Here is a 13,635-nt window from a genome sequence, read left to right as displayed (position 1 = left end):
AAGCTGTTTCAGTACAGCTACAACACTGGTATCTATCGAACAAAGTAGAAAATTGCCCAGTTATACCCTGTCCACAAAAGGCAGGGCAAATCCCATCCGGCCACTTATCGCCCCATCAGCTATTCTTAATCATCAGCAAAGTGATGGAAGGTGATTTACTCACACGTAAAGGGTGAAGCTGTGTGTAATGAGCAACTGTGACCTTAGCTCCTTTAATAAGATTCCAGAGTGCAGGTCCCTCGTGGGTGGCCTGCTTATATACAGTGTTCCCAAGGGATGCTGGGATCCCTTGGGACTCCAACAGGTAGGCCCTCTGTAACCTGCATGACACCTGACCACCAAAGGGTTAAATACATAACAGAAGGTGTCGTCGACAGTGCTATCAAGCGGCACTTACTTACCAATAACCTGCTAACCAATGCACAGTTTGGGTTCCGCCAGGACCACTGGGCTCCAGATCTCATTACAGCCTTGGTATAAATATGAACAAAAGAGCTGAATTCCAGGGGTGAGGTGAGAGTGACTGCCCTTGACATCAAGGCAATATTCGACCGAGTGTGGCATCAAGGAGGCCGAATAAAAATGATGTTAATGGAGAGGAGGGGGAAAATTCTCCACTGGCTGGAGTCATACTTAGCATAAAGGAAGATGATTGTGGTTGTTGGAGGTCAATCATCTCAGCCCCAGGACATCGCTGCAGGAGTTCCTCAGGGCAGTGTCCTAGACCCAACCATCTTCAGCTGCTTCATCAATGACCTTTCCTCCATCATAAGGTCAGAAGTGGGGATGTTTGCGGATGATTGCAGTGTTCAGTTCCAATTACAATTCCTCAGATAATGGAGCAGTCCATGCCCGCATGGAGCAAAACCTGGACAACATCCAGGCTTGGGCTAATAAGTGGCAGGTAACATTCGCACCACAAGTATGCCAAGCAATGATCATCTCCAACAAGAGAGCATGTAACCACCTCCCCTTAACATTCAATGGCATTATCATCGAATACCCAACCATCAACATCCTGGGGGGGGGGGGGGGGGGTCACCATTGACCAGAAACTTAACTGGACCAGCCACATATATACTGTAGCCACAAGAGCAGATCAGAGGCTGGGTATTCTGCACCCATATCCAGAGAGTGAATAAATAAAATTTTAAAATGCAATGCTTTACAAAATCTTGGCAACAACCAAGCATGCACAAACCGTCTGTTGTTGCACAGATGCTCCATGTGAACACCCACCCAGATGCTCACTACTCACATGTGTGGAGTTTACAGGTCTTGGCATCATCTTGGGTGCAATCCCAAATTGCTGCAATGTGCCCGTACCACCGCACCACGTGGAAGTACTGATCAAGGGGCGGTTTTGGAAGTGACCGGAATACGTCCACGTCAGCTTGTGAAAATGTGAAGCCACCGATATAACTGTGCGCAGCGAGATAATCGTCCAGAGCCTTGATTCCACTCTCCTCAGCACTTATACCGAGGAGCTTGCTGTAGCGGTAAGCTGCAAAACACAACGTGGGGACGCACGTAACATCAGAACCAAAGGTTCTGTTAAAAAAATAAATGACATACAGTTCACCATTCCAGTTCTCCAGTCATTAACCTCTCTCCCTGGGTCAGCACCAAATTGCCCCAACAGACTAGCACTATGCTGGTCCCCGACCTACCCTGACATCACATCAGGATTCCATTGGCGAGCACCCAGCAGTTAGAAATTAAGGTTGTGATTGCATTCGTTTAAGGTTCACAGAGATGTCAGTTATTTTTGGGAGAAAAAAGATGGCTATTTTTCATGTGTTCATGAGTGTGACAGGAAGGGACAGAATGTATAAACATAAGAGTGCATCAGAAAGTGGGGTCAAAGCAGGGAAAAATGATTTAAAAAAAAAAAAAATTAAAAGCTCTTTATCTGAATGCACGCAGCATTCGTAACAAAATAGATGAGTTGACGGCACAAATAGAGATAAATGGGTATGATCTGATTGCCATTACAGGCACGTGGTTGCAAGGTAACCAAGGCTGGGAACTGAATATTCAGGAGTATTTGACAATTCGGAAGGATAGACAAAGGAAAAGGAGGTGGGGTAGCTCTGTTAATAAAGGGTGAGATCAGTGCAGTAGTGAGAAATGATATTGGTTCAGAAGATCAAGATGTAGAATCAGTTTGGGTGGAGATAAGGAATAATAAGGGGAAGAAGTCACTGGTGGGAGTGGTCTATAGGCCCTCGAACAGTAGCTACACTGTTGGATGGAGTATAAATCAAGAAATAATGGAGGCTTGTAAAAAAAGGAATGGCAATAATCATGGGCAATTTTAATCTTCATATTGATTGGACAAATTAGACAAACCAGGGAGCAGGCTATCTTAGATCTGGTAATGTATAATGAGACAGGATTAATAAATACAAAGGCAAAATACTGCGGAATCTGGAATCTGGAATAAAAACAGAAAATGCTGGAAATCTCAGCAGGTCAGGCAGCATCTGTGGAGAGAAAGTAGAGTTAGCGTTTCAGGTCGACGACCCTACAGGATTAATAAATGATCTCCTAGTAAAGGATCCACTAGGAAAGAGTGATCATAGCATGGTTGAATTTCAAATTCAGTTGGAGGGTGAGAAAGTTGTATCTCAAACCAGTGTCCTAAGCTTAAATAAAGGAGACTACAAAGGTATGAAGGCAGAGTTGGCTAAAGTGGGACTGGGGAAAATAGATTAAAATGCAAGACGGTTGATGAGCAGTGGCGGACATTTAAAGATATATTTCATAACTCGCAACAAAAATATATCCCAATGAGAAGGAAAGACTTTAAGAGAAGGGCCAACCATCCGTGGCTAACTAAGGAAATAAAGGATGGTATCAAATTGAAAACAAGGGCATACAAAGTGGCCAAGATTAGTGGGAGGCCAGAGGGTTGGGAAACTTTAAAAAAAACAGCAAAGAACGACTAAAAAAATAATGAGAGGGGGAAGATAGATTATGAGTAGTAAGATTATGAGTAGTAGTAGCAGGACATTTGGAAAAACATAATACAGTTAAGCAGAGTCAGCATGGTTTTATAAAAGGGAAATCATGTTTGACAAATTTGCCAGAGTTCTTTGAGGATGCAAAGAGCAGGGTGGATAAGGGGGAACCAGTGGATGTGGTGTATTTGGATTTCCAGAAGGCATTCGATAAGGTGCCACATAAAAGGTTACTACACAAGATAAAAGCTCACGGGGTTGACGGTAATCTAGTAACTTGGATAGCGGATTGGTTAATGAACAGAAAACAGAGTCAGGATAAATGGGTTGGCAAACAGTAACTAGTGGGGTGCCGCAGGGATCGGTGCTGGGGGCTCAACTATTTACAATTTATATTAATGACTTGGATGAAGGGACCTAGTGTAATGTAACCAAGTTTGCTGATGATACAAAGATGGGTGGGAAAGCAAATTGTGGGGAGGATACAAAAATTTTCAAAGGGATATAGACAGGCTAAGTGAGTGGGCAAACAGCTGGCAGATGGACTATAATGTGGGAAATTGATGAGATTATCCACTTTGGCAGGAAAAATAAATGATTTAAATGGAGATAAATTACAAAAGGCTGCAGTACAGAGGGACCGGGGGGTACTTGTGCATGAAACACAAGTTAGTAAGTATGTAGGTACAGCAGGTAATCAGGAAGGCAAATGAACTGTTGGCCTTTATTGCAAAGGGGATGGGGTATAAAAGCAGGGAAGTCCTGCTACAACTGTACAGGGTGTTGGTAAGCCCACATCTGGAGTACTGCGTACTGTTTTGGTCTCCTTATTTAAGGAAGGCTATACTTGCATTGGAGGCAGTTCAGAGAAGGTTCACTAGGTTGATTCTGGAGATGAAGGCGTTGACTTATGAGGAAAGGTTGAGCAGGTCGGGCCTATATTCATTGGCGTTCAGAAGAATGAGAGGTGATCTTATGGAAACATATACGATACTGAGGGGGCTCGACAAGGTAGATGCAGAGAGGATGTTTCCCCTCGTGGGGGAATCTAAAACTAGGGGGCATAGTTTCAGAATAAGAGGTCGCCCATTTAAAGCGGAGATGGGGAGGAATTTCTTCTCAGAGGGTTGTAATCTGTGGAATTCTCTGCCCCAGAGAGCTGTGGAGGCTGGGTCATTGAATATATTTAAGGTGGAGATAGACAGATTTTTGAGCAATAAGGGAATGAAGGGTAATGGGGAGCGGGCAGGGAAGTGGAGCTGAGGCCAAGTCCAGATCAGCCATGATCTTATTGAATGGCAGTGCAGGCTCGAGGGGCCAAATGGCCGACTCCTGCTCCTATTTCTTATGTTCTTTGTTCCAGTGTAAAGAAAATGACATCAGCCAGTTTGTAATATACAACAGCCTTGGCTTATCTCACACCAGCAGCCTTGCTCCTAGTGCACCAGGATTACAATGTTGCCTCGGTTATGGAATTTCTCTGCTTTCCTTCCCCAGTTGTCCCCATTATAACTGCATTGTAAACATTCTCTGGTGTTCTGAATCTGAATGATGTCAGATACACCAATCATCAACGCCCCATCGAAATACAGCTAATTAATTCCCATATGGATTATCCGACCCCTTAAATCTCAGTTCCTTAAGGTGCATTTACACTACAAGTTTAGCATCAATACGCAGCAGTTAGTTTTGAAATAAATAACAGAAAATGCTAAAAATACGCAGCAGCATCAATGGAGAGAGAAACAGAGTTAATGTTTCACATTGTTGACCGACTGCCTGTTCTGCACTGACACGCAACATGTGGCAGATGAATTTGTGCAGGGGTTTCCGGCTTATCTGCCATAACATTTGCGGAATGTGCCGCGGTAAACCCAGATGAACAGCTTTTTTCCGAGGTTTCCGGGGCTCTTGAATTGAAGTTACAGCAGACGAAACAGAGAACCCCGCAGAAATTCACACCCACTGAGTGAGAATCTGAAGTTGAGGCCTGGCCTGATTCTAGAGCAAATTGGTAGCAGCTGCATCCTCTGGATTTAGGCTGCACCTACACTGTGCAAGGTGAAATGTAAATAACACCTTTAATCAAATGGCTTTGCAGATGCTGACTTTAGTTCAGCATCTGCAGAGTGCAAGGTGTGAAATACAAGGATATTAGCATTTATGAGGAAGGGTCTGTGAGACTCTGCTCAAACTGCACTTACAACGCATAGGCTTTCCTTACCCACCGACCAAGACAAGAAGAGTTAAGAATACTGGCTTTTTCAACAAAACAAGCCAGCAGGCAGATCCGAGTAAGCTGCTTTTAAACAGATCAAGATGCCCAATTCTTTTAAAGAAAAAACATATTGAGGGAGTATTTTAAATATAACGTGGCAGTGAAGCCCTGGAACCCCAAACAGAACTGCCACGGAAATTGGCCTCGAGATCATATAATCCTAGGGACCCTGAACCAACAGCAGTCCTGCCCCCATTCACATCAACAGGCTTGCAATGTATGTTGCACCCTCTACCCCTCACATGCACACACACACACACACATAGGAGAATGTCACTGTGTTCAGTGGACTGACTTACTGAGATGACTTGCATTTATATAGCACCTTTCACGACCACCGTACATTTCAAAGCGCTTTGCTGCCAATGAAGTATTTTTGGAGTGTAGTCACTGTTGTAATGTGGGAAACATGGCAGCCAATTTGGCTCGGCAAGCTCCCACAAACAGCAGTGTGATAATGACCAGATAAACTATTTTGGTTATGTTGACGGAGGGATAAATATTGGCCAGGACACTGGGGATAACCACCTGCTCTTCTTCGAAATAGTGTCATGGGATCTTTTACGTCCCCGAGAGAGCAGACAGGGTCTCAGTTTAACGTCTCATCCGAAAAATGGCACCTCCGACAATGCAGCACTCCCTCACTACTGCACTGGAGTGTCAGCCTAGATTTTTGTGCTCAAGTCTCTGGAGTGGGTCTTGAACTCACAACCTTCTGACTCAGAGGCGAGAGTGCTGCCCACTGAGCCATAGCTGACACTGGATACTGGATCACAGAATGCTCTGGTTCACCTCCTACCTTTTCTGATTTGTGTGTCGTTAGCAAGATCTAGCAGCTGTGGAATTATCATTTTTCATTGGAAGGTGACGAACATCATTTAAACCAGCAATTTCAAAAGGAAGTGGGGGACTTAAAAGTTAGGAATAATTTGCGAAAAATAAACCACATTACAGTGAAACGTCACGGCAAAAGCAGTCAACTAGAGATGGTTCAATGAATAATATTTAAACTTGTCTTTTTGGTATACAGAAGTAAGGGGCGGATCTTTTAACATCCCCGGCCAAACTCCCACGGCAAGCCAGAAGATGTGTTGTTTTATAAGGAAAGGACTATCATACCATGTAATGCACAATGTGCTAATATGCAGTGTGCATAACCTGGCATGTCCCCTTTCAGTCCCCTCAAGGTCTAATTGCTGCATACGGACATATCCTGGGGGCAGTTAAAAATCAATTGCTAGGCAAGTTCCTCTGGTGGGTACAGCTAACACTGAGGAAGAATGCAACATAACACAAGACGACATTAGAAAACTTGCAGACTGGGCAGTTAAGTGGCAAATTAACTTTAACAGATAAATGTGAGATAGGAGAAGCATCACCTACACTGTAGAAAATAAGAAACTAAATGGGGTCAAAGAACAAAGTGATCTAGGGATATAGATGAACAAATCATTAAAAGCAGCATCGCTGGTCAGCAAGGCAATTAAAAATGGTAACAAAGCACTGGGATTTATTTTTCGGGATATAGAATTCAAAAGTTGTGAAGTTATGGTAAACTTGTCAGACCGAACCAAAGAGCTCTGGTCTCCATACTATAAAAAGTACATAGAAGCATTGGAGAAAGAGCAAAAAAGATTGAAATGGATTGTACCAGAGCTAAGATTACAGGTATAGGCTTTTTTCTTTAGAAAAGACTTAGAGGAGACCTGATAAGTCTTTAAAATTATGAATGGGTTGGACAGGGTGGATGTGGAGAATCCAATACAAGGGGCCATGAATGCAATAGGGAGACATTTCTTCATTCAGTGATTAGCACGTGGACCTCACTACCACAGGAACAGCTTAGATGCTTTCAAAGATGAAACTAGACGAGTACGAGAGAAAAGGGAATAGAAAGATATGCTGAAAGGCTGAGATGAAGTAGATGGAATGGAAGGATACTCGTGTGGATTATAAACACCGGCACAGACTACTTGGTTCCAAATGGCTGTTTTTGTGCTTCTTATTTGATGTAATACTACGTATGTAGATGGGAAGCTACTTGTATATCGCAAATTCTCCCCCAAGTCAGAATAAACCAGTTAGAAATGACAGTTTCTTTCTCTGCTTTTATGTGAAACATAAATTGCATGTGACAAAGCGTCTAAAGTGCAACAATGGTCTCACAACTGCTTTTTATACACTTGAATCTCCCCTGGTGCTACTAATGATAATTCAAAGGATGCGCAATTTATACAGTCAGAATCATTATGCCACGTTCAGTGTAGTGTATGCCTCGAAGTGTCAGTTAGTATCACTCAAATCAGAGTCAGAAAGTCATGAGTTCGAGCCACACTCCAGGATTTGAGCACATCATTTCGGCTGACACTATTGCAGTAATGAGGGAGCACTGCATTTCGGATGGATGTGAAAGATCCAATGCCACGATTTGAAGAAGAATATGGTGCATGTTGGTGTCCTGGACAACATTCATCCTTCAACTTACTGCAGCAAAACAGATAAACTGGTCATTTACCTCACTGCTGTCCTGGGATCATGCTGTGCATAGGTTGGCTTCCATGGGGGGGGGGGGGGGGGGGGAGGAAAGAGGGGAGCGGGAGAAGAGAGGTGGGGAAGAGAGATAGCAGGACTCCTGAGGTGCTCTTGCAAACAGCTGCCATGGGTTCGACTGGTTGAATAGCTTCCTCGTGTGCTGTAACCATTCTATATAGGTTTACAATAAATAAATAGGAACGCCATCCCACAGCAGAACCACACAACAGACGAGGGCGAGGGGGGGGGGGGGGGGAGCGGGCGGGAGGGAGGGGGGAGAGCGAGCGGGCGAGAGCGAGCGGGCGAGAGGGGGGGACGAGCGAGAGAGAGAACGAGAGAGAGGGGACGAGAGAGGAGAGAGAGAGAGAGAGAGAGAGGACGAGAGAGAGCGAGCTATATATTTATCACCTTCAAGTAAGACCTTCACGTACAACACACTTCATATTAATTATTAATGATTGACTTGAATTGTATTTATTTTAGATAATATTTTACAAAAAGATTTAAAAATAAGGCAGAAGAAAATTGTACCAATTTAGTAGTGAAACCAAAGTCACATTGTATAGAGTTAACTAGCAATGCATTTGGCATCATGCTCACCTTGGGTGCGACTTTATGATAAAATGTATAACTGTGCCCATTACGTAGCAATGCAAGAAGCATCATCAGCTGGAAAAATGTGGTTTTATACCACTGCTACTATCTGTTGGGCTGCAGTGCATCAACACTGGGAAGGGGGCATACAGACACTCCCAAGCCCACGATCTTTATCCCTATTCCAAACAATATGAGCAGTATGCTATCTATCTGCACTGTCCTCAAAACAGTATCAGCATAATCTCCAGGTCTGACGAAGAATCATCGACCTGAAACGTTAACTCTGTTTTTCTCTCCATAGATACTGCCTGATCCACTGAGATTTTCAGCGTTTTCTATTTTTATTCCAGATTCCAGCATCTACCTTATTTTGCTTTTGTATCAGTGTTTAATTCACTGCCAATTCTCTTCTAGGAATGCCCACCTTGAAGTTCTGCTCTTCCCTCAGACGGGATTTCCATTTGTCTCTTTTACCTTGTTCAGCTTCTTGGCTTTCTGTTTCCTTTCTCGTGTTTGATCCTGTATCTGCTAAGACTCGCTTTCACAGCCCCATCTCTTGCCTCAGTAACTGTCTCCGCCTCAGATTTAATCCACGTGGATTCCAACTGAAATTCCACCCGTCATTTTGGATCCACCCAGGATTACAGATATCTCCGAGATATTCAGCGTTCCTCCAACCACTGCTCTCGCCGCATCCTGGGATCCACACTCAACGCGACACACTGCCACATGCATGCTCTCACCCTCTCTCTTCAGCAGCACCGACTCACTCTGTCGCAGAGCTGTCCTGGTCCGCGGTTCCATTCCATCCTTCGCCTCATCTGGCGCTTTAACCAAAAACTTTTTTCCTTCCTTCAGGTGTCAAGGATCGTAAACTTCAACAACTCTTGGATACCAACGCCCCTCCGGAACCTTCTTCCCCCACACTTCCCCCTCAGCATTCCGAAGGGACCTCCCTCTCCGTGACACCCTGGTCCATCCCACAGTCACCCCCAGCACCCCCTCCCTTTCCCGTACAAGCGCAGGAGATGCAACACCTGCCCTTTTATCCCCTCCCTTCCCACTGTCCAGGGCCCCAAATATTCCTTCCAAGTGAAACAGCGATTTACTTGTACTTCTTTCAATTTAGTATTCGCTGCTCACGATGTGGTCACCTCTACATTGAGGAGACCAATCATAGATTGGGTAACCGCTTTACGGAACACCTCCGTTCAGTCGTTAAGTGTGACCCCGAGCTTCCGGTCGCCTGTCACTTTAATTCTCCGTCTCACTCCCACTCTGATCTCTGTCCTCAGCCTCCTACACTGTTCCAATGTAGCTCAACGCAAGCTCGAGGAACAGCACCTCATCTTTCGTTTAGGCACTTTACAGCCTTCTGGACTCAACATCGAGTTCAACAATTTCAGAGTGTAACTTCTGCCAACCGTTGGCTCCCTTCCCCGAGCCCGTTTCTTTTTTCCTTTTCTTTTTCCTTGTCTCTAATGGCAGCTGGTCATTATCCTGCCATTCACACCCTATCTTGACTAATGTGTTTCTAACTCCTGGCATTACCATTTCTATTTGGCCCATCATCCCTTTTGTGTCACTAATCTCTCCTGTCTTCCACCCTATCACAGACCTTTCCTTTTGTTCTTTCTTCCCCTCCCCCTTTCAGTGCTTGTTAAGAATCCGTTCTTTCCGAACACTCTCCAGTTCTGACGAAGGGTCATCGACCCGAAACATTAACTCTGCTTTCTCTCCACCGATGCTGCCTGACCCGCTGAGATTTCCAGCATTTTCTGTATTTATTCCAGCATAATCCCTGTTGTGTTAAACAAATTTGATAACTCCAATATGTATTAATTCATTCCGAATGATTTTCTCCCCATTGCTCCTAAAGGCACTGACTCCTCTGGCAGTTCACCAAATGGCCCTTCATGTTCAAACCTAGACAGTGTGTGCAGAAAGCTATACAACTATGGACGTTTTAATACCCGAGCCTAATCCTATCCTCAAGCAACACCAACACACACCTTCTAGCCTTAGTTACTGGTCAGTTATCAGTTCCATGAGCCCTGGCTGATTCCAATTATACAGTCCCAACAGCTGTCTGACACATCAATTAGCTTAGCACAGGTCATGAATTCAATTGGGGCCCCCCGCATCTGTGTGCTTTAGTATCGGGCTGATGCCTGCTCCCACCATGGATTAGTCTGTGTACACTCAGGTATGGATTGTTAGGCAAGGTACTGAAGGGTAGTTACACATCCACTAAACTCATAACCCGGTGTGGATCAGCATCTTCAGCTGATGGGAGAGGAGGAAAGTAATAGGTAAAGAATAAACTCAGATTAAAGTGCATTAAATTTTACAATGGATAGTCTCCTGCAGCAGACCATATCATGACGGCTGTATAGCAATCAGTTTTGCACACAGAACCAAAACTACTGACATTTGTTCATTACTCCCACAATAAAAAATGTTCCTTTTTAATATCCCTGCAAAATTTGAGAATTTAACTGAAACTGCCACCATCTCGATAAAAAAGAGTGGCGAGTGTTTTTTTTATACTGCAGTCATACGCACTCCATGCAGTGATCAAGGCTATCATGCTATATTGTATAGATGTGCAAAAGGGACTGTGATCATCAGTAGAAGGGATACCAAAAATCAGCCAAATTGAGTGATGGAGGGGTAGGTGTTATTCATCACAGAGCTCTTCTATTAGAATTACCAAGATGAAGCAGAACTGCAACTACCAATATACTGAGAATTATAAATAGCAAATGGACATACTGGTGGGATAAGGAAAATACAGTAAAAGATCAAGCAGAGTAGAACCAGTGATCGAAAAGCTATAAGCTGACTGATGATCCGTTATGTCTGAGAAAAGAATCCTCACTGTTACCAGTTGAGACCAGCAAAACTCCTGTCATGAAATCAACTCAATCCCAAGAATGTGTTGTGACAAATTCTATGTCTATAGAAACATAGAAAATAGGTGCAGACATAGGCCATTTGGCCCTTCGAGCCTGCACCACCATTCAATAAGATCATGTTTGATCATTCATCTCAGTACCCCTTTCCTGCTTTCCATACCCCTTCATCCCTTCAGCCATAAGGGCCATATCTAACTCTTGAATATATCCAATGAACTGGCATCAACAACTCTCTGTGGTAGAGAATTCCACAGGTTAAAAACTCTCTGAGTGAAGAAGTTTCACCTCATCTTGGTCCTAAATGGCTTACCCCTTATCCTTAGACTGTGACCGCTGATTCTGAACTTCCCCAACATCGGGAACATTCTTCCTGCATCTGATCTGTCCAGTCCCGTCAGAATTTTATATGTTTCTATGAAATCCCCTCTCATTCTTCTAAACTCCAGTGAATACAGGTCCAGTCGATCCAGTCTCTCCTCATATGTCAGTCCTGCCATCCCGGGAATCAGTCTGGTGAACCTTCGCTGCACTCCCTCAATAGCAAGAACGTCCTTCCTCAGATTAGGAGACCAAAACTGAACACAATATTCCAGGTGAGGCCTCACCAAGGCCCTGTACAACTGCAGCAAGTCTATTCTAGCCAATTCACATCTCATAGCATCAAAGTTACCTTTCCTTAAGTTCAGGACCCTAGTCTCTGAATTAACTGTGTCATTCTCCATCTTAATAAAGAATTCTACCATATTATGGTCACTCTTTCCCAAGGGGCCTCGCACAACAAGATTGCTGATTAGTCCTTTCTCATTACACATCACCCGGTCTAGGATGGCCAGCCCCCTAGTTGGTTCCTCAACATATTGGTGTAGAAAACCATCCCTAATACACTCCAGGAATTCCTCCTCCACCGTATTGCTACCAGTTTGTTTAGCCCAATCTATATGTAGATTAAAGTCGCCCACGATAACTGCTGTACCTTTATTGCACGCATTCCTAATTTCTTGTTTGATGCTGTCCCCAACCTCACTACTACTGTTTTGTGGTCTGTACACAGCGTTTTCTGCCCTTTGGTGTTCCGCAGCTCTACCTATACAGATTCCACATCAGCCAAGCTAATGTCCTTCCTTAATATTGCATTAAATTCCTCTTTAACCAGCAACGCTACTCCACCTCCTTTTCCTTTCTGTCTATCCTTCCTGAATGTTGAGTTCCCAGCCTTGGTCACCCTGGAGCCATGTCCCCGTAATCCCAATTATATCATATTCATTAATAGCTGCCTGCGCAGTTAATTTGTCCACCTTATTACAAATACTCCTCACACTGAGGTACAGAGCATTCAGGCTTGTCTTTTTAACACACTTTGTCCCTTTAGAATTCTGTTGTAATGTGGCCCTTTTTGATTTTTGCCTTGGGTTTCTCTGCCCTCCACTTTTACTTTTCTTCTTTCTATCTTTTGCTTCTGCCCCCATTTTACTTTCTTTTGTCTCTCTGCATAGGTTCCCATCCCCCTGCCATATTAGTTTAACCCCTCCCCAACTAACAAACACTCCCCCTCGGACATTGGTTCTGGTTCTGCCCAGGTGCAGTCTGTCCGGTTTGTACTGGTCCCACCTCCCCCAGAACCAGTTCCACTGTCCCAGGAATTTGAATCCCTCCCTCCTGCACCACTCCTATATAGTGGACAGCACATTTTTTTATTTATTCATTGGATGTGGGCGTCGCTAGCAAGACCAGCATTTTTTGCCCATCTCAAATTGCCCTAGAGAAGGTGGTGAATGCATTCTTGAACCTCTGCGGTCCGTGTGGTGAAGGTATTCCCACAGTGCTATTAGGCAGGGATTTCCCAGTGACAATGAGGGAAGAATGGTGATATATGTCTAAGTTAGGATGGTGTGTGACTTGGAGTTAGTGCTGTTCCCATGCACCTGCTGCCTTTGTCCTTCTAGGTGGTAGAGGTCATGGGTTTGAGAGGTGCTGTCAAAGAAGCCTTGACGAGTTGCTGCAGTACATATTGTAGATGGTGCACACTGCAGCCACTGTGAGCCGGTGGTGGAGGGAGTGAATGTTTAAGGCGGTGGATGGATGCCAATCAAGCAGGCTGCTTTGTCCTGGATGGTGTCAAGCTTCTGAAGTGTTGTTGGAGCTGCACTCATCCAGGTAAGTGGAGAGTATTCCATCACACTTCTGACTTGTGCTTTGTAGGATAGGCTATGGGGAGTAAGGAGGCGAGTCACACGCCACAGAATACCCAGCCTCTGACCTGCTCTTGAAGGCACAATATTTATGTGGCTGGTCCAGTTAAGTTTCTGGTCAATGATGACCACCCCCCCCCCCCCCCCCCCTAGATGTT

The 13,635-nt window shown here is 44.4% G+C and overlaps 1 protein-coding gene across 1 annotated transcript in view; it reads right to left on the bottom strand.

Moving 5' to 3' along the window:
- cars1 (cysteinyl-tRNA synthetase 1) overlaps positions 1–13,635 on the bottom strand; it is a 105,616-nt gene that overhangs the window by 89,576 nt on the left and 2,405 nt on the right. Inside the window, exon 2 of the mRNA XM_070898758.1 lies at positions 1,259–1,504. Coding sequence (XP_070754859.1) covers positions 1,259–1,504 — 246 coding nt within the window. The remainder of the gene's footprint in view (positions 1–1,258; positions 1,505–13,635) is intronic.

The sequence above is a fragment of the Pristiophorus japonicus genome, chromosome 14 (assembly GCF_044704955.1).
Source record: "Pristiophorus japonicus isolate sPriJap1 chromosome 14, sPriJap1.hap1, whole genome shotgun sequence".
NCBI classification, from domain to species: domain Eukaryota; kingdom Metazoa; phylum Chordata; class Chondrichthyes; family Pristiophoridae; genus Pristiophorus; species Pristiophorus japonicus.
The sequence above is the reverse complement of the archived record's forward strand: the minus strand, read 5'-3'. Positions and strand labels throughout refer to the sequence as shown.